The 27920-nt window shown below is 44.1% G+C and overlaps 1 protein-coding gene across 1 annotated transcript; it reads right to left on the bottom strand.

The window, feature by feature from the left end:
• On the bottom strand, positions 1 to 26967 carry trim71 (tripartite motif containing 71, E3 ubiquitin protein ligase). The gene is made up of 7 exons (XM_070846891.1): positions 26044 to 26967; positions 11084 to 11251; positions 6334 to 6468; positions 2435 to 2677; positions 1745 to 2242; positions 857 to 997; positions 1 to 573 (listed from the first exon to the last, which is right to left on the bottom strand). Exons 1-7 carry the CDS (start codon positions 26779 to 26781, stop codon positions 1 to 3), a joined length of 2496 nt encoding a protein of 831 aa, XP_070702992.1. The 5' UTR covers positions 26782 to 26967.
• Positions 26968 to 27920: the final 953 nt, after the last annotated feature.

The raw sequence follows: 27920 nt of genomic DNA, 5'->3' as shown, positions 1-27920 counted from the left end.
TTAGAACTTGAGGATGCGATTATTTCCAAAGTCAACAACCACAATGACTCCGTCAGGCGTCACAGCCACACCGGAGGGGCGATCCATCTGTCCAAAGCCACTCCCCTGTGTGCCAAATTTGCATAAGAAGTTTCCATTGGCCTCAAACACTTGGACTCTGTGGTTGCGGGAGTCGGCCACGATGATGCGGTTCTCCTGGTCCACGGCGACGCCCTGGGGCCGCAGAAACTGGCCGTTCCCGGTGCCCTCGGAGCCCAGAAAGCGGGCCGACTGGCAGTCTGGCCTGATGACCAGGAGCCGGTGGTTGTTGAAGTCGGTCACAACCAGGTGGTCCTCATGGTTAAAGGCCACTCCTCTGGGAGAGTCAAAGTGTTTCCACAGGGCCCCCTCGAATCCGTACTTGTTGAGGAAAGAGCCGTCAGGGGCGAAGAGCTGCACGCGGTGGTTCCTGGTGTCTGAGACCAGGATCTTACCCTCAGAGTTGACAGCCACATCCCAGGGATAGTTGAACTGCCCATTCTTGGTACCCTTTTCCCCAAACTTCAGCAGGAACTGGCCCTCAAAAGTAAACACCTGTCAGACAAAGCAAATGTCTTAAGGCCCAACTGTTTACATCTGCAGCACAGACAGCGTAAGCATGAGGAGCTATGTGTTTACATATGTGTACATGACTTTACAAGTTTTCAGAAGCCAACAAGCTGTTTTGAACTTGGACAATTGTACATTTTTTTTCTCATGAACTTTCCGGTGTTCTTTGGGCATTTTGATCATTGTGTGAACACAACAGAATTCCAGCAATAATGCTAAATCAATAAGAAGAAATCTGTTCTAAATCTATCTAAGTAGCGGCTCATACCTGCACACGGTGATTGTCCTTATCAGCCACAATGATTCGTCTCTGACTGTCACATGCAACTCCTGCTGGACGATCAAACTGACCAGGCCGAGAGCCCAGAGAGCCAAACTTGTGGTGGAAAGCACCGCAAGGCTTGAATATCTGGAGACGGAAGGAAGGATCACTGCTTATTAATTCCACTTTAATATTACACCAAAGCTCTCATATTAACCCACGTGCTAAATGGAGGGTCAAACTCAGTTGGCTTTCAGTGTAGTTTTTACAGACTGTAGACGCTCCACTAAGAAAGCAGGACCCACACAGTAAGTGAGAACCACTCAAGCACATGAGTATGTGGTGAGCTGTTAGGGTCACCGTGACACTGACAACTTCAAATTGAAGCCATTTGTTCTGTCAAATGCAGTTCTACTTTACATTTTAATTGTTGCATTACCTTTTAGTAACAAAGCTTCACAAAGACTGTGGTGCATCACAGTGTGTGTGCGTGTGTGTGTGTGTGTGTGGAAGGAGGAATGTAGGAAGAAAAAGCTTTGTGCACTTTTAAAGAAATGAAACACAAAGTTGGCTGCTATCTAAACATTTAGCACCAAAATCAACAATGTGACGCTAGTATGAACTGATGAGTGTCTGATAAATTCAGTATAACCATCAGGGTGAGTAAAGACAGTTGGAAACTGAGGGCACAATACAGAAAAAAGTGGAAGTCACAATGAGAATGTCAAATACAGAAAATAAAAGGCCTTCTTCACTTTTGCTTTATCTACTTTTAAGAGCTTAATTTTTATAATTTCATAATTTATCAAATTATGTTTGACACTGGCCAGGTATAGAGAAGTGGGATTTAGAACTCTGTTCGTCAACAGACACAGATTAAAGGTGGTGGTCTACCTGTATGCGGTTGTTGCTGCGATCGGCCACCACCACGTATCCCTCCTTGTCCACACTGATGCCCCAGGGGCGACACAGCTGACCGTCTCCCTCCCCCTCGCACCCAAAGGATGACACTTGGGAGCCCAGGGAGCCATAGCTCCGCCCTGACTTCACCATCACCTTGAAGGGGCTCCCCTGGATGTGCTGGTTACACACCAGCACCGACACAAGGTGCTCCCCCTCACATTTAGGCAGGTAGCTGACAGTGTAGGAGCCGTTCTGGTGGTCCGTCACCTCCGCCGCAGACAGGTTGCCATCTGTGACTGACATGACTATTGCAGACACTGTGTCTCCGCCGGACAGACGTGGCTCTCCATCATGGTCATATCCAATCACAGTGAAGGAGGCAGGCTTGCCACGAAGCGCACTCTTTAGACCCTCACCGTGGGCTTTGGTGACTGGTGCAAAGGCTCCGCTGCTGATAAGACCCATGGACTGGATAGCAATGTACAGGGCCTGTGGAAACCATGATGGATACTTTCACTTGCTTTGTGTTTTTAAAGGTTTACTTGTTGATTCAGTACAGAAAACCCCAAGATTAACTTACATCAGGCTGGGTAAACATAGCAATACTGAAATACTGTCATCCAAACTTTAGGTGCTGACCACTTGTTTGTGATCTATGATCTACAGGGTCCCAATTCCTACCTGGTCTGGAGGAGTGAACATGAAGCGGTCATCCTCTTGCGGCTGCAGAAGGCCCCTCAACGTCTTGAGCTCATGGATCTGGGTGAGCATTCGCTCCCTGGCCAGCAGCACGTCAAGATGGCGGCCCTCATCCAGCACCTGACTGACAGCGGCGATGGTGCTGTCCAGCTTGGTCAGACTCTGGTGCAGTTTCTCCACCTGCAGGTACAGAGACTTGGCCTTCACCTGACGGATCTTCTCCACCTGAAGGGAGACAGAGCCAGAGTACAGAATGTTTGCCATCACAGAAAGCACATGACAGAGGCATCCATATAAATAATCATTTTTATGTTTTTGATTTTCCTGTTCTTGAAGCGACAGTGCTACGCTGAATATGGAAGCAATCCTATTAAATACCAACATGAGTCACTACGTGTTTAATTTGATAAGAGCTCTATGGATGTTTGATGATTTTCAACCACTGCGTCCACTTTCCTTTAATTCATTTGACAAATACACAAGGTATCTCCAGACCACTGACAGTTACCAGCAGGTCTGCCCACAGGGTGGCAGCAATGTGCTGACCATGCCAAGTCTGTCACATATTCAGGAAGGAGAAGAAGAAAATTTGAGCGACATGCAGCTAGTTGCCTGCATACCAATTTTGATCTGGAATAAGCATGTCAATATTAACCAGCCATGTAGAAAGTAGAGACACATGGTCACAGATGAGGTTGCATGAGACTTTCACTTATATCATAACATTTATTTGAAGGTGACTTATGGTTGATGGGCATTAAGGACAAACGGTGCATTACTGATTTCAGTGGTAAGTCTAAGTGTAGCCAATTGACAAAATGTAAATGCTGTGTCATGAAATCATACATAATCATTATTATTAAAGACGCCATGAATGTCATAAAGAAAATGTATTTGTTTTACAACTGAAAAACACACTTGCTCTTGCAGCTTTTTTTTAAAAACAGAAATTCAGCCCTACAAAATATTTCTTAACCTGTTGTAGGCAACTGTTTTTAGGTTTCTTCCTTCTTGCCTAAACAATACAACAGAAGACAATAAGATAACAATGAGCAAACACTGTATACAAAGTATACTATTCAAAGAGATACCCGGGTCGGGGGCTGACAACACTGACAAGACAAAAAGAGTAGCAAAGAGTTACTTTGGTGAATTATTCAGCTAATCATTTAAAAAGTTTGACTCTGTCACTTAACCACGACATATTTCTGTTACGGTGAGAAGCCAGGTAAAGTTACAGTACAGTGAGTGAGAATAAAGCATTAAAGAGGGTGCTAGAACCTGAGAAGCAGGGATTGGCCTCTTACTTACCGTCACCTAACAAAAAGAGTATAACACAATAGCCTGACCGCCTCTATGGTTAGAAGGACTTTTGATAGTAGGGAGGGACTCTGAAAGAAACAATGAGTCCACAAGAGAGAGGTCTTTTGTTAATCTTAGGCATAAGTGGAACTGCAATTTGCATCTGTGAGACTAGAGTTACACTTTGTAGTCAGTGAGGACAAAGACTCTAGTTGGGCTTTCTGATGGACAGATAAATGGTTTTACTTGGTCAGTTGAAAACACTTGATGGGAGAGTTGGTATGCATTTCACTGCTGATGTTCTTTGATGTAAAAAGTACTCCAACTCCAACGCCACGTATTCACACCGTAACATGTACAGGACACACCCAGACTCGCACTCTGAGCTTTCAAGTCAAATGTTTTACTCCTGAGTCACATTATAGTGCTTTTGCGGTTATCTCAGAGCCATGAATCTCTCAGTGACACAGTGCTGAATCATCGTGAAGCGCACTCCTGGATCCAGTTGAATTTTTCTCTACACGACTGGCTGGCAGTATACGGGAGCGCTGGGGGGGAGGGGGCATCATTCTCTTCATTCTGTATCTTGTATGATTCAGGATTCTTTCATTCAGCTTGCACGCTTTCCTGCACCTGAGCTGTGGCACAGCGGCATGCAGAAGGTGGCAGGTAAATAAAAGCACCAGAGAGAAGCATGTTGACACAATATGCCACTACGCAAACGCATTTTTGCTGTGCTGTCTGAGCAACAGTCTAAAACCAGGGAATCTTCCGTTTAAATAATATGAAATAGAGAACCACAGAACCTACATTTCAGATGAATGAGCCAAATAATGTGATTTCAATTACTTAAACACCACCTCAATTGATGACAACTCACTTACTAATTGTTTCAGCCCTATTAGGGCACCTGCACCAAACTAAATTACACAATAGTGAACCTACTGCAAGACACCCTCCTGCCAACTCTGTAAGCAACAAATAGTCAATCATATACAGCCCATCAGCACCTTCCTGCTTCACATGTAGCTTACTATTGCCTCCACTGGTCTTTCTGAAATTCTCATCATCATCCCTCAGTTCTCTTGCAGATAGAAAACACTTGAACACTTGAAACATGTGTGTATCAGGCCCTGTTCACACGTGGCATCAATATGCGTCATTGAAGACGTGCTGAGATCCAATCCCAAAGACCACACTGAAGGGTGATCTGGGCCACAAATGACCTCATTATTTTGATAGTGTGTACACAATGTGTCCTGAGCCATTATGGATGGAACATTATGGATATTTTATGAATTGGGATATTAGAGATAAGATAAGATAATAATGTGAAACAGAACACGATGCTGTGCAGCTGAGACACAGAATTGTAAAAGTTATTGTTTGAACATAGCAGACATTATTATTATATATGTTTTAAACATTTGAAATAAAATGTTCACAGTCTGGAAATGTTTGTGCAAATGCTGTACATGTTTATTTGCAGATAGAGGGGTGGGGGGGTGAGATCAGATCACAAGAGGTTACTTGAGGCGCATGTGGAGACACATTCTAACACCAGGTGTGAACTGGCACACTCAGAGCTGTCCACTTGTTGTCGGAGCCCATACAACGAATGTTAATGTCAGGTATGAACAGGATCAGTTCACAAGAAAGGACAAAAGACAGACAGAAACTCTGTGTGTGACTGTGCAGTGGTTGCCTGTAACGACTTCATCAGGTCAGGGATAAAGAGTGATTCCTTTAGTGGAGTAAAAAGGATTAAAAGGGGGAACAAGGATGAGTGAAATCCTTCTTTTGTGACACTTGGACCCGAACACACACACACACACACACACACACACACCCCCTTGAGCAATGAGACCTGAGGGAATGGGATACGGCTCAATTTTTACGATGTCACTGGACCTGCTCTCTGGAGAAATAAGACTGTGGTAGACTGTTGGGTGTAAATTGGTCTAAATTGTCCGTTATGTTCCATCAGGCCCAAAGCAACAATTCTGCATATGTTCACAAATACATCCATGCACCTATACCCATTTAACTATCTAGTGTCAGTCACACTTTATATGATGTAGATTTACAGTGTTACAGATGTGACTAGTGTAGCGACATGCATGTATAATCTCCTTTTTATGTGGTTCTTCATTTACTACCCAAGTGTTTGGGATTTGGAAACATGGTTTAGCCCAGGGTGAGGGGCCTAAGGGATGATGGTTCTTTCTTTCACCCAAAACCCCTTTCGTTCTCTGGGTAACCTTAAACCTGGGAGGCCCTTGTAGGGGGTTCCGAAGTGCAGGCTGTGGGCCAGTTTGGATATAAACTTATGGGTATGCTGTTAACTTATTATGTAAACTGAGATAAAACTAAAGCATACTTTGTGATATTTATAATTTTCAGCTTTTGTTGAGACTGAGAAATGACTTATGTACGTGATTATTTACCATCTCTCATAATACATTACAATCAACCTATTGAAAAACAGTTTGTGCTGCATGCTACTCAAAAGTGAGAAAACTGACAACCAGTGCAGGACTTGGCTGGGCGCTGATGATCATAAAAGGTAAGCAGCTCACCTTCCACAGTAGTTCACACTCCCTCTCCTCCAGCGCTTTCTTGTGCCTGAGGACAAGTGCCTTCACCTCAGTCTGCACCACCTTGGCTTTGATCTCCACCTGCTCGGCCATGGCCTGGACCTTCTCCATGCTTAGCTGGGGAAACAAAACACAGTCATGTGATCTCACTGATCTGGCATGACATCATGTCAGCTTATTTGAGGATCAGCTGAAGCAAGATAGACATAAAAATATGTCTCAGTTAGGCACCAGACGTTGGTCTAAACAAAGATGCATTTCTCCCTCAGCATGACAGTGTGACAAAAGACAGGACAGGAAAGACGAAATGTTCAAAAACACCACCATCTGGTCTGTTTTATTACTCAGATGGGATAGAGATGGCCCCCACAAACAGGACGCAGAGCATCAGGAAACATTAAAAGAAAGGACACTATATGTGGCATCCTCCTGGAGAGTGGATGCACAAACACCTGCTTATTTTTTGTGATCTACTCCTTTCTCACGTTTGGTGGCTACTTTGGAGGGGAAAAGGAAACATGGGTCAGGAATAGGAAGTCACTTCACACTGCACAAACGCACCTTCCTGCTGGGCTGTGCCCCGACTCCTCCTGCTATTCAAAGCATTATAAAGACACAGTTTTCCCCCTCATAGTGCAGTACCAAACAGCACTGCACACATAGTTACTTATTCTTTCTTCACATAATTCATTATTCATTTTTGTTATCTTTTTTATTGTTTCAATATAGATTCTATTGTAACTTTAGACTACATTTTATTTTAAAAAAGCTCCCTATTAATACTCAGCAGTTCACCATGTTTTGTTCTAAAATGTTTAAATTTCCTTAACTAAGGTGCTAAAAAGTACTGCTTTAGTAACAAAACTCTATAGATTAAAGTGCAATGCCGTTATTTGTTGTTTGGTATTTACAGTTAAGACTGTGTGCACTGAACTCTAACTACACAATTAGGTAATCAGGGCTCTTTATCATCTTGATGACTAAAGGCACTGAAAAGAACTATATGGCATGAACTATAGAAGGTTCTGGCTTTTACAGCCCACAATTTGGGCTAAATGCACATTTTCCTCTTTGTCTCCCTCCCTCCCTGCCCCCATTTTATCTGGCTTTTCCTCTGGCGTTTTTTGGGAGGTCACGGGGTGAACTGGACCTCACAGGCACGAGGGGGAGGTGGGATAAGGCTTCCTTTGTGATATCGGCCACAGGGATCAGAGGTCACCTAAACCTCTACAGGTCGTGATCTGCAACCCCTGTCTTAGGACGCATACCGCCCACCCCCACTGCATCCCTGCAAGAACAAAGCCTGGCAGCAGGGTCCTTTTCTCTTTCTCTCGGCCATTTGAGGTGGGCAGCAAAAGGATCAACTAAATCAGGCCCCCAGAGAGGGAATCCTGGAAGAATCAGGGGAGGACTGTTGTCAATACACAGTGAGGGAGGAGGCAGGGTGAAATATAAAGTCACCACCTTCCTCCAGTTGTCTCTGTGCATTCTTATAAAATGCAAATTTTACATCCCCAAATGTCATCCCATTAGTTTTTTTCCCTCCATTGTTCTTTTCCCTTTCCAATGTGCTGGATGGGGGGGGGGAGAAAATACTTTTTGCACTTCAAGGTTTCATGATCTCTGCCTCTGTGTCTCCATCATCTTTCTTTCCATCTTTCCCTCAACATTCCCACAAGAGCACAGCTTGGAACACAAAGAGGGTCAAACTGACCAATCAAACCACAGAGTGAAAGAGCTCTGACCAACCAGGAGGTCACAAGTACAGGGTCAGAGGTCAGGAGAGATAATGGGTGTGGAGTGGGCAGAAATTTCCTACCTCAGGGGACAGGAGCGCGTGTGGTGTTTATGCGTGTGTGTGTCTGTGTATGTGTGTGTTTACAGATTTTCTGGCGTCAGCATTTACTCCCATGGTGACCTGGGACGGAGTGGACAAACACATGAGCACCACAAGGCATTGCCAGATGGTAGGTGGTGTGTCTTGTGACTCAGTTCCACAGATCCTGGTGCTTTTCATTAAATAAATGATTGGAGTTGCTGATTTTTTTGGTCGGGAACAAGAGAACGCTGTTCTAGCTGGTTTAAATTTTAAACTTTGCCACACCAGTCTGGCATTTTATGAGCAGCTCTGTGTTGTGATATCTTGGAATTTGAGGAACACCCAGAGTGACATAAGTACCCATCCATTAAGGTACAAAGTGTGAACCAGTCACACAGAGGTCAAGCTCTGCGGAGGAGATAGTAAATGCCAACATGTCACATGACCTGTGTTGAACAGATAGTGTTTCATGTTTAGGCAGAGTCTTTACCAAGGTCATAACACTGCCAGCTTTCAGGCACATTAGGCAACACTAGTGTGAGTGACCTATCACTACTACCCCTTTTAGCTGTGGTTTCTACACATAACTCACAGGCAAGCTGGACTTTTAAAAAACACGTTATAAGTGAAATGTTTAGATGACTATTGGATGGACTGCCAGGAAATTATCCTGACATTCATGTCCACACCACAGTATGAATATAATAACTTTTGCAATGCCTTTACTCTTCATCCAGCTCCATTCATAAGGACAAAATTTGAATACAGTGAACCCTCGCTATAACGCGGTTCACTTTTCACGGTCTCGCTACTTCACGGATTTGCATCGTGCATTGTGTTCTGCATTCTGATAGGCTAAACAGTCTCTCCGCTTCTTCTCTACCTGTGCGTCAATAACGTTGCAGTTTAATATGTACACGTACGTAAAACAGCTTGCCAAATTTACGTTACGTACGTGCAAATTCTCTTGCAATTTCAAGTTTCTCTAAAACCCATAATGTCGACAAAACGTTCTGCACCGACAAAGGCACCTGCGGTCGGGCCCAAAAGGCAGAGGAAGATGCTAACTATCGCAGAAAAAGTTAAACTTCTGGACATGCTAAAGGAAGGTAAAAGCTATGCGGCTGTAGGTCGGCATTACGGAATTAAAACCTTGTTCTTTGGTTTCAATGTATAATAGAGTATTTAATTGTATAATAATTGTAAAAAAAATAAAGGTTTCTACTTCACGGATTTCGCCTATGACAGGTTCTTTTTGGAACGTAACCCCCGCGAAAAACGAGGGTTCACTGTAGTCCAGAACCAAATGCATGCAAGACTAAAGATTAAATGTCTTTTGTGTTTTGTGCTGTTAGCAACATACTGACTAATCAAATAATTCTTTAACCACATTTCAAACTATTCCCTTCAAATCAGTGACGGCAAATCAAACTCGTATAGTGCTTTAGGACGATGGCACATCAAGACTGCAGCTCTCAAACTATTGGTGAAACCAGTCATCCTTTCTTCACTGTTAAAGTTGGAATCCAAGGGGTGTCTGAGACGCTGCCACCCAATGTAGAGCTGCCTTTCCTCAACATGGTACAGCTCAGTTGGACTCTTCTCACTTTTGGTAACGGGCATTTTGTTTTTCCACTGCAGACAGTAAACCCTAAATGCAGGCAGAAGTATGCGCTGGTCATCATAGGTATGCCTTGTGCCATTGCTGTGACATCATCTTCAGCGCGACACAAACACACAGGAACGAAGGCAGTGTGAGCCTTCACGCCTGTGTTCACTGACAAACTGTATCCTACACTGTATATTTACTGCTAACCTTTCCTCCTGCTCTGCTTACACTTACCTGCCCTGTTCCTCAAAGGAGCTACGCTACTCTAAACAGAGGCTAACGAAGGGATTGTGTTCTTTATAGGTCTGTCAACTGACCACGGCCTGTTTTTGTGGGCTGCCGTGTTTTGAAATGTTGAAGTGAATTAAAAAAAAAAGATGTACCATGCTGTGCTAGTGATGATTCTCTCTGACCAATCAGGTCTGCTGTGTTTTCATGCCAGCTTGGACCCTCTACAGAGGTGATATGAAAAAAGGTGCCAGGTACTATCCATAACATATCAATGGAAAACCAATCTGAGCGATTCTACCTGAGCTGGTACCATGTGGTGGATAAAGGGGCTTTTAATTACATACAAGAGTGGAGGTGTGTGTGATGTGTGGGAATGAGAGTAGGAGGTGGGATGTGAGTGGGTGAATAGGGAAAGGGCAAAAGTGTTTTACTTCTTTAAAAGAGGTGGGGAGTTTTCCTTTTCGTAGAATCCTTTAAATACCTCATCTACCCTCCCCCATCCTCCTTCCCCACTCCTCCTCCCCTTTGACCTTCAGCCCTGCCCCCGCCAGACCTCACCCCATGTGACCCACCCCTTTTAAGGGCCAGCTGGACACCTCTAACCCCAGGCCTCCCAGCAGCCCAGGACTGGTCACTCTCAAACACATTCAAGCTGATCATCTCTAATAGTGGGTTGCTCTGTGCTGGGGGACGGTGGAAAGACACAGCTGCTCTCCACAGCTTCTCCTCTGTCTCTCCAGGAGATTGATGGCTGTGGATCTGTGTGGTTTCATAACGAGTCTCTTTTTGGCAGACCTTAGAAGATCATGCCAAAGGCCAATTAGTAGTTAGTGAAGTTAACACTTCAATCAGTTTAACATATTTGAGTCCTGTAAAGTGATACAGCACTATTTCTTTTTGATGCAATTATGAAAACATCTGGCCACGTTCTGTTGCAGGTTTTATGTTTGCTTCAATAGTGCTGTCTTGGTTCCATATTTAAAGGGTAGAACATGCATACAGAAAAATAAATAACTGAAGGCGATTTTCCTTTTTATCTGCCGTGACAGTGTGTGTCTGAGTTCCTGTCTCACCTGCACGGCCTGTCTTCCCTGCTGAGCATCTGACAACAGCTGGATGGTGATGGCCCTGCAGTCCTGTACGGCGTCTTGTAGATAAACGAAGGTGTGGCCGATGTGACGGCCCACGCTGCACTCCCTGCAGATAGGCACCGAACAGGTTTCACAGAAGAACAGAAATACCTGAGAAAACAGAGAAATAGGCAGACTGATTAGTTTTGTGGTCAATATGAACTGAAACTACAACTGCTGTTTTGGCCACACAGTAAAACAGATCTGAATGGATTTCATTTATACCTTATCAAAACTATACTCACAAATGAATAAATTTACTAATAAAACAGCTGACCAAGCATTTTATTATTCTCATCATCTCTCAAATTGAAAGTTTTGAACCACACTATAATGTTGCTTTGTGTGTGCATAATAAAATCATTGGTGCCCTTTTCTTTTAGATTACTTAGTTTTTCTATTGCGCTTTTAATTTGGTACTTTATTGTTGTACATTGGGCTGTTGCAACACCTGAATTTCCCCCATGGGGATCAATAAAGGATTATTATTATTATTATTATTATTATTATTAGTAACATTAATACATTTGAAGGGAGCATGAATTCAGCCAGGGGCCACTTTTTAGTGTTAAAGACAAGCAATCTTCAAAAATATACACAAAACTGACCCCACTTTAACAATAATTAAGGACATTAGACCCCAAACAATTATTTGTATGCAATTGTCAATGTTTTTTTTAAAAACTGATACAAAACATATCTAAAGTGCTTTACTGCTGAGAGTCAAAGGCTGACAGTTTGAATGAATGAATGAATGATTGAATGAGTTAATCACAAAATGTCACTCTCTCTCCCTCCCTCACACTCACAAATCTAATTAATGAGAAAAGACCATGAATGATAAACAACTCATCCATATGCATGTGTTACCATGGAAGCTCATATAGGCCTCAACACCCCAGAGAGCTTCTCTCTTCCAAAAAAAAGAAAAAAGAAGACAGATTCTCTCCTCCAAAACACAGAGCCAGAGGAAGCACAGAAGGACTTAAAGGCCACCAAAACCAGATCAATACTCATTCTGGACAGTCTTTTGACAGCCCAAGAGGACATGTGCCATAAAGGGATGCTCCTCCCATTTCACATTTCCCAAACCATTAAAAATAAAATGTAAGGGTATTTATTTAAAGTATAATGTAATAATGTAAGTAGCATGGTTTTTGAGATTTCTGCTTGAGCATTTTTAGTATAGAGATTATTTAGAGGCCACCTTTCCTACATTTTCTTGGAATATATGTCTATGTATGCCATATTAGATGAATCACTATTATTTGGACAAAGGCTTGGTACATACATGATGGGTGAAGTAAGTGCAGTACTGATCGTGTTTAACAAAAAAGTCTCCGTCCCTTGGGATAAGAAGGGAAAATGTCATTTAACCTTTGTTCCTAAAACTTGAGCGTTGCTTTAATCCCCTTGTCTGAATGCTGATTGTTTGTAATGGAAGGCTAATTAAATATGCACTGGCCATCATATCCCAAAGAGACACTAGATCAATGGCCTCCAATAGCAGGAGACCTGAGTGGATGGGGAGGGGCCTACAATCAATCCATCAATAATGGCTGTTCCCCAGGGAGCGGCATAATCTAATGAGACACACACACACACCTCCCCCTTTATCTGACTTCCTCCTCCTTTCTGCCTTCTCCTTAAGCTCCTCTTGGACCCTTTTCTTCTTGTCTTTTTCTTGCTGTCCCTCTTTCTGCTAGGCCCTGTCCTCCGCTACAGTCTCTGCAAAGCTCTGTCACTCAATGCCCTGCTCTCCTCTCCCCTCCTGTTACATCCCTCCCCCATCGACATCTTCTGAATTCCAAGGGGACGGGACACACAAAAGCAAGGAATGCAGCTGGGCTGGAGAGGAGGAGGAAGGTGGAGATGATGGACGCAGGGCTGAGGCAGATTGATGGTGCACATATAGCATGGATTCTGGTGTGACTGAGTCATACGTCCTTTTTACGCAGAGAACCTGCAATATTGCTGTTTTTTTTCTTTTTACACTCAACCAAGCAATGCCAGCATAATACAGCTCATGTGTGATTTTAGATAGCATGCTAGCATTCTCACGCAACCCTGTCCCATCCTGCTGGTTCACAGCAGAACAATTTCCCCCCATTCCATGTTTGTACATTTTATACAGACCACAAGGCAACATAACAGCACAACAGGATCCACAGGACTGAGAGCAGCACCACTCACATTATCAAATGAAGCTGTTCCAATACTGACAATGAAGTGACAAGGTTTAATGAACTTTAAATGTTTATGGTGATAGAAAAGTGGATCCTGTCACTAAAATGCTAATTTGCTTACAGGCCATTTTTAGATGTTTACTGGTCTAGCATCTATTGTTTAAGTGAGGAGCCTGATAACGTCTTAGAAGACAAAATATCTGAGGTTATCAGAATTGTTGCATGTGCGGGGTCACCAATTTAGTTATATTGGTCCAATTAATGACCTACTGGTAGCTCTACAGTTTAAAACTCAAACTTAAAACTATTCTGTACACACATCTATTGCATGTCTGTCTATCCTGGGATAGAGGTCCCTCCTCAGTTGTTCTTCCTGAGGTTTCTTTTATTTTTCCCCTTTATTAAGGGTTCTTTTTGGGGATTTTCCCTTTATTCAAATCAACTGTGCAGATTGTAAAGCCCCTTGAGGCAAGTTGTGATTTGTGATATTGGACTATATAAGAAGAAAAGTGATTAGATTTAGCCTTGGCTAATGCAAATGGGAAATGTCAGTCAGCTTTATTACACCCAACCTGCCACCATCACAGTATGGCAGGTTGTGTCTAATAAAATGTGGCAATTTACTCAGAGCTCTGCAGTAACAGCTGCTCAGACCAACCAACACGGACAATAGCCAACGATTCAGCGCAATCTGATTGCTCTTGATGGTAACTACTTTTTCTGATGTTCAAAATTCTCCAACATCCCCCTTATCAATGTACGATGAAACAAGTATAATGACAATTAGTATGAGTGATTAGATAACTGAGCCCCAGGAAGCCAAGCAGAGCTCTTACAGTGGTGAGGATGTGTTAAAATGTGACAGCACGGCTGCAAGTGCACAACGCACATCGTGTTTCACGTTATAAACATAATTTAAATAACCCTGCAGGGAGTCATCATTAACCTGTAGACTTTCTCATCTGCTGTTGAATTTGTGTGTAGGAGGCGTGTCTATGTGTGATTTCAGTAAGAATAAAAATGCAGTTTTTGCATGATTTCATGAATGCGCATTCGAGAGGGTTTCACTGGTGTGTGATCTTGTTATCACTATTATTTATGCTCGATATCACAGTGACAAAAAATACTCCAAAAATATAACAACAATCACTATGTTTATTGTTGTTAATGTTTTACAAAAACAGAACTCTATGGCAATCTATGGAACAAACCTTCATTATCCAGTGTTGTTGCACCTCAGTTTCTGATGGCAAACATGAAAACAGAGGGAAAAAAATCAAATGTGGCCTCCATGTCTCTTCGTGCCATTTACTTGAACTCACGTTGTTTCCCTTAAAACAACTATGATCCTTGAGGTCCTGACAGAGGACATGCAGGACTTTAAACAAAACTGGCCAGTAAAAGAAAAATCTCAATTGATTTCAACATCCATTTCACTCATGAGATTTTATATGGACCATTCAGAAATCAATAATATCTTATGACTGCATTATCTCACATTTACAGTCACCATTTTTGTACCTGGAAACACAGCTAAATGTAAAATAGAGGAAGAGAAGCGTGTTATTGAAAACACTGGAGTACTGTTTCACAGAAGTAGATCCTATGACAAATGGCTTCAAGAGGCTTCAGATATCTTTAATGCTGTCTGCTGCCCATGTGTCATCAACAGTCCTCGAGGTGAAACACACTCACTCATACACACAAGGTTGTAGATTACATAACACATCGGCCTCTTGGAACGCCGGTCAATATTATTGACTCACACAGGATACTGTCTCTTCCCAGAGGTCTTTGTGGAAGGATCCTGTTCCTCCATCTTTATCTGCCTCTCTCAAGCCCATCATTCACAAGCTTGAAAGTAATTTGCCACAATTTTTATTTTATTCAACCTATGAGAGAAAAATGTATCACATCTTAAAAAAAAAAAATAATAATCAGACTCATTACAAGCAAGCTGTTCTGTTACACATGTGGTACAACTGGCCGGACATCTCACAGACATGCCTTGCTGGACAGCCTCACACATGCAAGAACACAGCAGAAGTGCAGTGCACATGACGCGAAATGTGAAAAACTACTTAAAAAGATGTGAAATAGGCGTGGTGTCACGCTAACTAAGTTGTAAATTCCACAGAGAGCGCCCTGGTGGGGAGGCCTTCGGGCAGAGGTGACTCACCTACAGAATTTATTTACTACACATCATGTAACGTGCGCTCACAAAATACACAAGCAGAAGCACGTGCTGACGTGTGTGCAGAATGCACAACAGAGCACCTATACAGGCACACAAATTGAAATGAGAACTTGACATGTGCTGGGTGGTTTTGCTACTGGAGAGAGGCTGCAGCAAACGTGCCTTCACTAGCTATAAAGCAGCTGAAGCAGGAGGGCTCGGCTACCTTGGGGGAAGTGAGTTATTGTATTTCATTAGTGCACCGGATGTTTCTCATACTCCCTCTCTGCCCATTACGCTCCTCCATTATGAGTTTACACTTAGACACACCCACATACGTTGGAGTGTTTTGTGTGTGTTTGAAAATGTCATGTCATTAAACCAAAGGGATACCTCCAAAATCATTTATAGAAAACACAAATTATGAAGACCATTGAAATAAATCTAAAATGATTAGTTGATTAATCATGTCGCAGTGAGATTAGAGAAATCAACATTATTTTGATAATAGCAAAGCAATGTGAAGATCTCAACCTGCGCACTGGGAAATCATGGCGGGCATTTACACAATTCTCTGATACTTTACTGACTGACTTAAATATAATCATTATATCCTAATAAATTGAATGATAATAAAACAAATTAAAATCAATAAAGTAAACAATTGTTAGTTACCAATTAGATTCAAATATAGGCCAATGGTGGTAGTGAACCAGCAAGCAAAATAAAATGATGGGAAGTGTCCTTGAGTGCGATAATTTTAATGGGTAATTACAAACTAGAAAGTAGCACAGACACACGACCCCAAAAAGGACAGGGACAAGTTCACATTTTAATCAGCTACTTATATCTTCTCTAAGAGTTTGACAGTATCACACCACACTTTAACTTGACAAGAGCAAAACACTGAAATGCTGAGGGAACCAACGTTAGAATAAATGAATGATGGCTATCAGCCTGGCCTTGGGCTCACACAGTGGTCAAGCAGCAGTAGGATCAGCCCACTTTCCTCCCTCCCTCCCTCCCCTCACAGCGACTGGGAACTGGGGGAGAGGGCACGAGCTGAACCAGCCAGTCATATCGCTCCATGCAGCACTCGCTGCCTGCGTGCACAGCCGAGTGGGGGAAGGGACAAGGGCCATGTAATGTCACACTGTGGTGCCAGAAAAACCAGGGCTGCTGCTGGAAGCTGTGAAAGCACGTTCTTCTGGAGAACTTAACCACTTTACCCTGGCGGTGAGAAGCTCAGACATCTGCAACGGTCATGTCCAAATGCCATTTCTCAATCTCAATTTCATTTTACTCTGCACCATGTCTGTCACATGTGAGAAAAATGTATTTTACGCGTACTTCAGAACGTGTTTTCAGATGCCTTTCGAACTGTGGTGTGCATGACTTGAAATCTGTGACTGGAAATGAATGGATTTATTGTAGGAAATAAAAACAAAAATGTAATTGAAATCAAAGTTCCAGGGGAAAAGCAATATTTTTAAGATCATGCGCAAAATTCATTTTCAGCCACTAATCTGTTCATCACCTATAGCTACTTTAACAGGGCAATCACTACAAGTCACTATTACGACACCTGCAGCAGAGAACAAGTGTATTTATCTTCATATCAAAACAACAGTGGAACACCTTGAATTGCACATTAATTATAATCTCATATGCACAAGGAATGGAAATTAATGAAATATGCCAATAACACTGTTAGAGACCCTTTCTGGAGTAAGTGGGAGAGATGTGAGCTTATATTAAGGCGTGAGATCAGACTCTCTGTTTCCATTTGCCCGTTTCCTCTTGGATTTAATTTTTCCAGCAGCAGTGTGCTGGGGCTCAGGTTTCATCTGCTAAAACTGTTAAGAAATTGTGTTTTCAAAAAGTAGCACACAAGTACAAAAGCTGTTTTAGAGAATTTGCTTAAATCCTTAAAACATGTGGACCTCTTCTTGAGTGTGGTTTTTCTTTTTAAACTTTGGGGATAAACTGAGAGGATGTTAAAATGATTTCCATAATCCGTATCAGTGCCTCAGGCCTATGTGCTCTCCAACTGCCTGTCAGCTGACACAAACAAGGACGGTCTAAAATGTACAGACACAGACATGTAGTATGGGCCATGCCTTGATCTCAGTGTGTTTAGCAGCTTAAGTAAAACAAATTTGGGAAAGGTGGTTCCTGTTTAGGGTTGGGAATCGTTCGGATTTGACTAATCTTTAACAACAACTAATATTTTTAATGTCACAAGTCATAAATAATCAGCTTTTGAGGTATACATTAAAATGATTAAGATGCTTTAAATGTTAATAAAGGTGCCAGAGTGTTTCTCAGTGCAAAATTCCAGGTGAAGATGAATGAGATGAGGTAAGATGGGAAGACACGCATGCATTTCACTTGCCCGTGACCATGAGTGCAGACAGACAGCCAGGTCCTGGTAAATATATGGTGGCTGTTTGCAGTACGCCATTTATTTTAAGTTAAATTTTGTGATGATTCTCGTGGAATCAGAATTTTGGAACTGGTCTCAATAAAGAACCGGTTCTCGAGGCCTATAAACTCTGACACGCCGCATTCCAACACATCAGGCAGAAGGAGGAGACGGGAGGCTCGGCTTAAGCATTCACACACAAAACTATTTCTTCTGCTATGAAGAAAATATTACATTGCAAAGTGGATGAGGCAGACTGAGAACACTAAACTAACCACCTTTCTGGACGATCAGAGCTCACTTCAACCTTCTACATCTGGTATAGTTGGGGTTGACATGAAGGGAAAGAGAGAAAGATGGCTGAACTTACTTCACTTATGAAAGGCCTAATAGACAGCACCAGCCCTAAGCCTGTCTGGTATGTCCAGGCTGGATAATCTGTGGAATACCCAATCCCAACATTCCCAGCAATCCCAGGAATACCATCTGCCAGACAAAGCTCCTTTTATGGAACTCACAGACACCTACTCTCATCTGGTTCCCTCCATATCTTGTTCTTAAACAGTTTTCCCTCTCTGTTGCCTCCATCACTCCTTTTCTCTCCTTACTATTTTCCTTCCTCCTCTGCCGCTGCCGCTGCCCCGCCCTCTCGTGGCAACCCCTGTTGGCCTGTTGCCACGGACACAACACACACACGGACATGCCTGCTGATGTTTTGAAACTCTGCCAGATACAACATGGGGGGCGGTGGCTGTAAGCCGGCGATCTGATTGGAAGGCCCGCAGCGGAGAAGGAAAACAAACCACAGTCAGCTGGCCTCCTTACCCAGCGAGCATGTGACTGACTGTCGTGTGCTTAATACCTCAGCAGTAAAAAAAAAAAGAAAAAAGGGAGCAAAGGAAGTGAAAGGGTGGGGGAGATGGGGGCAGTAGATAAAAACTGAGGGGAAAAGAAGAAGGAGTTGAACAACAATAAGAAGGTGAACAAGAGAAAGAGGGAGAAACATGAGAGAGTCACAGCTCCGAGCAAACAAGGGATGAAATGGAGAAGCTGTGTGAGTGAAATGTGGAGCAGCTGAGATGTAACAAATGTGCATATCTGTGTTCATACACATCCAGCTATTCTTGGTTACTGTGACATTAGAGGGCATGATAAACAACCCACATGCTTCACAACAAGACTGCTCTTCTAGCTTTTTCACATCAACATCACATTTGCTCATCTGTGTCATCAAAGCACAACCATGCCAGGTTTGGTCCAAAAACAGCACATTAACATGCTACACTTGCAGTAACAAAAAATATTCATTGTTTTGTACGTCATCGCCTGTTTGTCGCACACACAGACACATGTACGTGGCTGGCATACCAGCTTGGCAGCCTAAAGAGCATGGCCTTTACAGGAAATGGCCTGGTTACACAAGTAAGCTGAAACATCAACATGACCAAATGCCTGTCACATGTAGCATCACCCATAAGAAAACCAAGTCCCTGAAGCGAAACCAGAAAACAACGAAGGAACAAACAAAACAATAAAACATTATGTACTGAACCCTTTAAGTAATGCATCATCATTATGACGTACTCCAATATAGATCTTTTTTAATCAATCTGCTGTTAAATTGCCATGAAACAATAATGTATTGATAATGTGTTTACTGGGCATGCCTGATGACAGTGAATGAGAAGGCTTCGTTTTTTAACCCAGTGCTGTAGTGAAATACACAAACCAACCAAGCTTTAAGAGCCTGCTAGACGTTTTACATACTGCAGCAAAGGAAACAGTGGCCTGTAAAAACTTGAAAACACACTGGTACGGTCCTTTAACGGCATCATGACTGTGGAAACCCATCCAAAGTTTGAGAGCACAGCATGTCCAAGCTACAGCAAATTTAAAAAAAAAAAAAGCATAGTCTTGGCCTAATGTAAAAAAAGATTGGACTAACAGTGGCTGGAAGCTGTGCAATGTCCCCCGAATAGGGTTGAGAGCTTTAATGTCAAATGTGTTAACAGCACAATCTCATTGAGTGAGGTCAAATAATGGCCAATTAAAACCCCATTTGTGCCCAACCACTGAGTAGGAAGTAGCAGCTTCCAGCTTTTGAATGGGTTTTAAATCCTGTTGTCAAAGAGAATGTGATAAATGCCTTCCTTTCTATCCATTAAATTTATATGGGCCAAAGTCCTCAAATGGACATCAAAGCTAGGACACACACACACACATATATACACACGCCCCCATAGCCTACATGAAAACACATTCACAACACACAGGAAACAGGGAACGCTCTCTAATTACTGGGCACATGTTGCGCATTAAAACCCTGGAAGTCTAACTTCATATAATCCAACTCTGCTGGCTGTGTGGAAACACATACACACACACACACTAAAATCCTCTTCAGAGGATAACTACCTACAGATGGGAGATACTCTTAGAAAGGAAAACGCTGCAGCCGCACACTCACACGGATACTTCCAGGAGTGATGAAATGTAATCACTTGCCCCTCAACAGCAACAGCTGCTAAATCATGTTGAGGAGGCTTTCTGCATCCATAATGTCTATTGTCTCTGACACAGAGCAGACAGAGAGCGCTGATGAGAAAGGCAGGAGTCTGCAGAGGAAATACCCTGTGTATGTGAGAGGGAGAGAAAGAGAGAGAGGGAGGGAGAGGGAGAAGGGGAAAAGAGAACCCAGGAGGTATAAACTCAAGTTACAGGAATTCCTATGGCCTTGTATCAGCGTCAGTGTTGGGTTAGGTTTCCTTACAAACATTCTCTGCGAGCAAGCTCCGGAGAGGGGGAGTAAAACTGGTGATCACAAAGCCGACCCAGCATATGTTTTAAGTGATAGTCTTCCTCTACAGGACTGCATAATAGGGCAGTAAAGGTTTACCAAGAAAAGTAAAATTGTAGAAATGTGTGACAAACTACAATAAAATCCCTAGACCTCCCACTGTAACTGAACATCCCACTGTCTTCCTTATTTTCATGCTAAACACAAATGGCCCCCGAGGAAACACAAGAGCATTGGTAGGCCATCAAACTGATTAGTTCAACTTCACCTCATCCTTATAAACACGGTGCATTGTGAGCGGCCATTGCCCGGCAACCACTTTCTGTCCGCTCTCAGTCTGTTTCAGTTACCCCCCCACCCCCACCTCCGCCCAGCCCCTACTATATAAAGACCACTCGTGTGTTGCAGAGACGTCATGCACGTGCACAGCCAGGCACATCGCCATGGTGACAACAATTTAATCTAAAGCACAGAGTGACATTTTGTAGGATTATCATATTGATTAGGTGTCTCCCAGACGGCGCAACATATGTATTTGTGTGTTGGAGGGTGACATCACAGCAAGGAGAGGGCGCTCCTTTGATGTAATCCAATTTTCCATTTCCACTTCACAGACAACGTGGGACTTCTCTGTCTGCCAGTGCTTCAGATGAACTGACATTTGTGCTGTTTAAGTAGGCCAACATATTCACGCATGTGTGCACATACCCTATATGTTCTTATCAGTGGGTGGCCGACTCCCTTTGCTGCCCAAGGAGCCATATCTTCCAACTGAAACCCTTATTTCACAACCAATCTTTTGGGAATCAATGAGGTTCCACAATTACTCATTCTTTCTGTTACCAAATGAATTTCAGTTGAAGTGTGCGCACTAACAATGAGTTAACTCAAAATTATAAATGTATCTGTGCGCAGAGAATTGGGAGAAAGCTCAAGCCAAAGCAAATAAATGTGATATTCACTCCACGGCCTCCATGAGGGAAACAAAAACATGACTTCTCTCTCCATTACAGTTGATGAAGTTAAGCATGAAATGAGAGATTTTACTTGTCACTCCCTGTCAAAGTATTCCCATCCTCGTTTAGACAATATCACAATGTCAGGCCTGACTCACAGGTCGAAATTAAAGGGTCTTTTCCACAGCAGATGTTTTGAACAGTCATAGCAGGAAGAGCACAGGTGTAACAAATAATTATCATTATTATTTTTTAAGCATTCATTAATTGCACCACATATTGATCAAACACTCATAATAGCAGGGCCCTGAAATTGGAACACCTTAATGCAATGCAGTCATTGTTACTGTTATTAATTACACGTGCTAAATTACCTCTAGTTCCAAATCATGACCGTTGGCTCAGACGTTGAGTTTGTGCGCCAATGAAATCCTCATAAATGAGTCAAGTAATAAGTCATTTAATTGATTGTTTTTATTCTAGTACCCCTTTCAGACACAACGGAGGGAACACTTCCACAATAAGCCAGCAGTAAGCAGTAACCATCGTCACCAGCAGCCTCCTGGGAGAGGAGAAATTCCTTGGCGGACTTACGTAATGCTGCTGAGGGTACAGACCCCCAGCTCCTGGAAAAAAAACCCTCTGTCCATAACTCACACTACACAGTCCTCTCATACTGGTATGAGGGCCCACACACACCACACAGACCTCAAAGTGTGGACAAAAGCAGATGTGCGTTCTCTGTTAAGAGATGTGCTCAAATACATCGAAAAGGCTACAGCTGATGACCAGCTGACTGCAGACATGCATGTGTATGTGTGTTCTGGGCTGACATGAGAGGAAATAACTGGTCAGTAGTCTATAGGCGAAAGACAGAAAACAACACGACTAAAACATATAAGTAAACCAATAGTTTTCACACTACTGGCTAAATATGATGACAGGATAGCAAAAACTATGACTTAAATTAGAAATGACAAACTGCACGGTGACGACAGTGACTGTAAAAGAACACCATTTTGATGAGATCCCATCCTGCATGTAATAAACTTCTTCTAGCAGCAAAGGTCTCAGTAGCTCTCTTCCATAACCAGCTTCCACAACCCATTAAACTGGACAACAGACACTGGCTGGAGCTTTGCTGTACAACAGCATTAGCATTACTGCCTACACAACAGTTTGAGACAATATGAACTCTGAGGCTAAAAACAACCAGTTTCAACCCACGGGGTGCATCAGAGGGAACCAGGAGGCTCTGAGGGCCGGGGTACACTCAGAACCAGGTTGTACAACATGTTGACCAACCAGGTGGGCAATCAAATGTTTTTACAGTTATTGAGAGACTACACTGATCAAATATGGCGATATAAAGGGGAATATTTTCAGAGGGTGTCTCCATGAAGACATGCACGGTGTTACACTCGGTTGTCAACGTGAAAAGTGACAGAAACAGCTGTGAGAAATTTAAAAAAGAGAGCTGGAGAGATTTCCTGAGTCCGACTCCTTTCTCACCTCCATCCATCTGGCCAATCACTGTGTGAAGCGAGTGTGAATGTCAGACCATCGGTTTCGGAATGTTACTGTCTGACACCCCCAGTCAGACGCCAAAAAGGTGTGTGTGTGTGTGTGTGTGTGGGGGGGGGGGGGGCGATAGGGTTAGGGTTAGGGTTAGGGTTAGGGATAACCGATTCTGACGGAGCATATTGGCCCCCAAAGAAAGACTCCTAAACAAACTAAGGCATGGCAACTTTTGCATTAAGTAAATTTGCACTGGATAAGAAAGCAAAGATAAAAGGCTGCAACATGACACACTGATCCCAAATGTGAAAATCCTAAAAAGGCAGAAACTGGTTTTTCAAAACAGGCCGGGTGTATGAGGAACCACTTTAACCTGATGGATGTGGAGCTGGGTGACGGACAATGACTGCTAGGTAAAGAAAGACTAGCCGGCTCCTGTGTCACTCCCTCCCCCAGGGCTGAAGCAGAGTGAGTGAGTGAGTGACCGACTGAGGCATTACTGGGAAATGAAGCCCTTACTGGAAAACTGAGCCCACCTATTTACTGGCAAAGGACTGGGGGTTCGTATGGGGGGGGGGGGGGGGGGGGGGCAGGTCACCAAAAAGAAATTTATTGGAAATCTGAACAGGGTTTTTGAGACTGAGTGCTTCATTAATGTTCTGAAAACTACAAACAGAATTACTCATGCATTGATGCTGCTGCATCTTTATTTACACTCAGCACATTTTAATGAACACAGAATAACTGAAACCCGACTTTACCAACAAACACCTGTCTGATAGTGGGGATGACAAAGGACAAGCTTTAACATTGGCTTACTGTTGCCAAAAAATGCATCCCCCCCCCCCCAGCAATGCAAGCCATCCTGCTTCCATTTCAAAACCACCCCTTTGCTTTTTGGTTCACTCCAAATCCTCTGTGGCACAATGTCTCCATTTACGATAACTTGACTGACGCCTTGTTCACATACAGATTTAAATGGCCGGCTCTCTCTTGTCTCTCATTAGCTTGAGGACTTAAGGTACCCCGTGGAGTTATTGACCGCTAGTGGAGCTATTGAGCCATGTTTTGATTGTGTCACGCTAACGCTATCTGCATTCCAGCTGCTTGTTTCATGCCATTTCACTGAAAGGTGGCAGTAACGTACCAAAAGGTGCCTGCAAAGGTGAGGAAGAACGAGTCTGCAGGCTAGCAAACGAGTGCACACATTGCACAACAAACCGTTTTATGAGGAGAAGAATGTCTTCAAGATGTTTGTTAGGCCTCAAAGCTACACGCAATGCATTTAAAAGAGCCCCGCTGAATGTAAACATAACTTGTTCGTTTACACAGGGTGCCTTCACTTTACACGCACACTTGTTTCTCACATTTTCACTGAATTAGCGCAAGACGAAGTAATTCATTTCCTCAGCAATAAGCTCCCGAGCACTGCTTTTCTCCCAGCAACTTGTCTACGTTCTGTCATAGAGAATTGGGAAGGCATTGACTGGCATTATCAGTGGTTTTTTCCAATCAATGTTGTTTAAAATTCTTCTATATAACTGAGTGCAGTAGAAGGCAATTATTTGTTTCATGAGGGAGTCAAAACAAGGCTCACAAAGGACACTGTCATAAAATCGAACCGTTCAACTTTCCCATTTGTCACAGCTGGGCAGATTCTGAGTGTTTTGAGTTACAGTGTCCAGCACCAGCATGTTTCAGATTCAGCCGACAACGAATAGCATCCTGCCACATGTCCAGTGTTTCACTGTTGGCCAGGTACAGAGACGCACACAAGCTACTGTAACTCAAAAGATTAATGTGTAAGCCAAGTCTGTGCATTGGTCATGTGAATAAGTTAACATGGCTGCAACTTTTGTGATACTTATACACATCATATTAACTGAGTTACTGGTGTGCATGTCAATAAACTGTGCGATCTCTGCAGTCAAGTTACTTGAGCAAACCTCCAGACCTCATTCAGCCAGACCTTTGGAGAAGTCTTTTTTAAAATCTTTTTATAAATGATCTTTAGACCAAGAGGTGTATTCTCAAGCAGCAGTGAGATTATTCATGTGCTGCACAACAGAAACCAGAAGTGGTAGAAAAATGATATTCCAGGACCCCCTACTAATGCCATTTGTTATTCTTCCTGGCCATATGACTAAAGCCAGTTTCCTGTTTTACAGGCCTTTGTACTTTAGTTTGCCCAGATCTAAAAAAAATAAATAAAAAAAGACTTTGGGCCCAGAGTTCCAACTTGTCTTTCCCATTATAAGACAAAAGCTAGATCTCCATAATATATCCATGGATAGGACTTCTAACGGCCATAGAAACATGTGTGCAGTTACTTCAGGGGCCTCTCTCTGCCCCGAATGGATGGTGTGGTACAGATTAACCAGACTCTGCATGTGTCTATGCTTACACGAGTGTGTGTGTGTGTGTGTGTGTGTGTGTGTGTGTGCGCGCAGGGTCTGGGTGTGTGTGTGTGTGTGTGTGCAGGGTCTGGGTGGGTGTGTGTGTGTGCAGGGTCTGGGTGGGTGGGGGTGTGTGTGTGTGTACAAATCCAGTTCGTCTCCAGGGAAGTAGGTGAAGAGCCACTCAGCTCCCTTTGAACCTAAGGCCATATGGCCCCCAGTATGGTTCTATACTACACACATAATGCTATTACACTATAGGAGTGTGTGTGTGTGTGTGTGTGTGTGTGTGTGTGTACAATAAATGTACCCTGCACAACAGGATTTGAATGTAAGAGTGGTGTGCATATATTTCCCATTCATTTCTATAAGGTGTCATTCATATGGATGATCACAGACATCTTCAGTCGCCCCATGTGGTTTAACTTTTATTGTTGCGCTCTACTCACCTCATTGTCGTGGTGTTGGCAGAAGCTCATGCGATCCTGGAACAGGGACAGCAGGGCGAAGTTGTTCTGCAGGGACTGGGCGAGGGACACCGACACCCCCGGCTGCCCTGGGTTACTGTTGGTGTTGACCCGGCCCAGGTGGAGGCTCTCTCCCAGGCGCTCGATGAAGTGATCCTTGGTCAGCCGCACCCGCTGGTGTGCCCGCACACAGTTGTCACACAGGTACTCCTGACAGTCAAGGCAGTGGGAGGTGGCTGGGTTCTCCTCGTCGCAGGAGCTGCACTGAGGCTCTCCCAGGTGGTGAGGGTGCAGCAGGCCCCCATGAGGGTGATGGAAGCCGGAGGAGCCTCCACCTAAGCCTCCCCGGTGGTGGTGGTGGCCGTTCTTGTTGTGGATCTGCTCCTCGGAGCTCACCACCACGTCCAGCAGGTTGCTGAAGAGGAAGTTGGAGGAAGGCAGGGAGTCCACCCCCGCCTCAGAGATGGACACCTTCTGGTCGCAGGTGGGGCACCGCAGCTTCAGCGGGTCCCCGGGACTCCGCTGGCCCTCCAGGCACTGCCTGCAGAAGGCATGGAGGCAGGGCAGGACGTGGAGCCTCCTGGTGGTCTGGCTGGAGGAAGACGAGGTATGTGAGGAAGATGAGGAGGTAGAGGAGCTGGAGGAAATCGGAGCAGAGGAGCCGCACAGCTCCTTGCAGAGCGGGCACGTCTGCAGATCCGAGTCTGGAAACGAGGCCATCTCCAGTGTTACCGAAACACAGGCGAAGTTTACAACATGCGCAGCAGTGAGGCTGAGGTATTCATCAGGGGACACATGGGCCCTCTGTGGTGTGTGGAGAATAAAGTTGTATTTGAGGTAGATTCATGAGGTATTACAGTCAGTTCAAGAGTGGAAACGGTGCTCATCGACTTACAGATCCTTCTCTGTATGATCTAACTGTGACCTGATGTGAAACAGGGAGGTAGCCACTTCTTCAAAGATTGTTTCTGAGGTAACAAAAAGAGAAATATTAAGATCATATCAGTCCAGCTGTGTTGTTAAGGCGTCTTTCTTTCCAACAAGACCAACAACAACAAGGGACAATGCTGGCGCTGAAAAAAAAAGTGTCCGATGTTGCTTCGTGGAGGCTCATAAAATAAATCCGAAGCTGGAGTGACTCTGGGTCGGCGTGGAAACACTGGGGGCTCCGTCTCTCCTCCCCCACCGACTGGGCAACATGACTACGGGGCTCTGCGCTTCAAAACGGCACCCAGGCGAGTATCTGGGGGCTTCTGACTGCGGTGTAACCCTCCGCTCTCCGCTGTAGGCCCGTGTCTTCGTGGAGGTGTCTGTCTCTAGTCCACCATCGGGGCCCGCTCAGCCGGCGACGGGCGCAGCCAACGGTCGGTCGGTAGTCGCAGCGCCAGCCTCGGACAGCGAGACCGTGAATTATTCATCAAAGCAGCGCTCTCACGGTGAGCCGTGGGTCAGCGGGGCTTCAGACACAAACACACACTGCCTCCGCTGAAGCCGAAACACCCGACGCGACGTCTACCACGAGCCTCCGCGGGTCGTGGGTGAACTCGCCGGTCCGCCGTGTGAGGAGGCCGCTTCCAGCTCTCCTTCCCCGCTCCGTCGGTCGGCTGCTCCCCTCCGAGGCTCTCTGCGTGGAGGAATGCGCAGCGGCTCTCTCCTCCAGCAGCGTGGAAAACCGTGACCAGCACCCGGGGGCAGAAACTCGGTCCGGCGGCCGTGCAGACCTCTGAGCGCGTCCCTCACTCCGGTGTCGCTGCCGCTGTTGACTCTCGGGCGGATTAACGTTGACATAAACACAAGGTGTGCGCTCCGGTGGGCGCGTGTTGCTCGGGCTGCAGCTCCTCGAGCCGCTCTTATCCGAC

The sequence above is a fragment of the Pempheris klunzingeri genome, chromosome 16 (assembly GCF_042242105.1).
Source record: "Pempheris klunzingeri isolate RE-2024b chromosome 16, fPemKlu1.hap1, whole genome shotgun sequence".
NCBI lineage: Eukaryota > Metazoa > Chordata > Actinopteri > Acropomatiformes > Pempheridae > Pempheris > Pempheris klunzingeri.
This window is presented reverse-complemented; position numbering and strand designations above follow the sequence as displayed.

Excerpts from the sequence above, each read along its gene's own strand:
- trim71 (XM_070846891.1), bottom strand. The coding sequence starts at position 26,781 with ATGGCCTCGTTTCCAGACTCGGATCTGCAGACGTGCCCGCTCTGCAAG. Across the intron at positions 6,469-11,083 it reads AGGGAAGACAGGCCGTGCAG|CTAAGCATGGAGAAGGTCCA; the intron begins GTGAGACAGGAA and ends TTGTTTCCCCAG. Across the intron at positions 2,243-2,434 it reads TGTTCACTCCTCCAGACCAG|GCCCTGTACATTGCTATCCA; the intron begins GTAGGAATTGGG and ends TGGTTTCCACAG.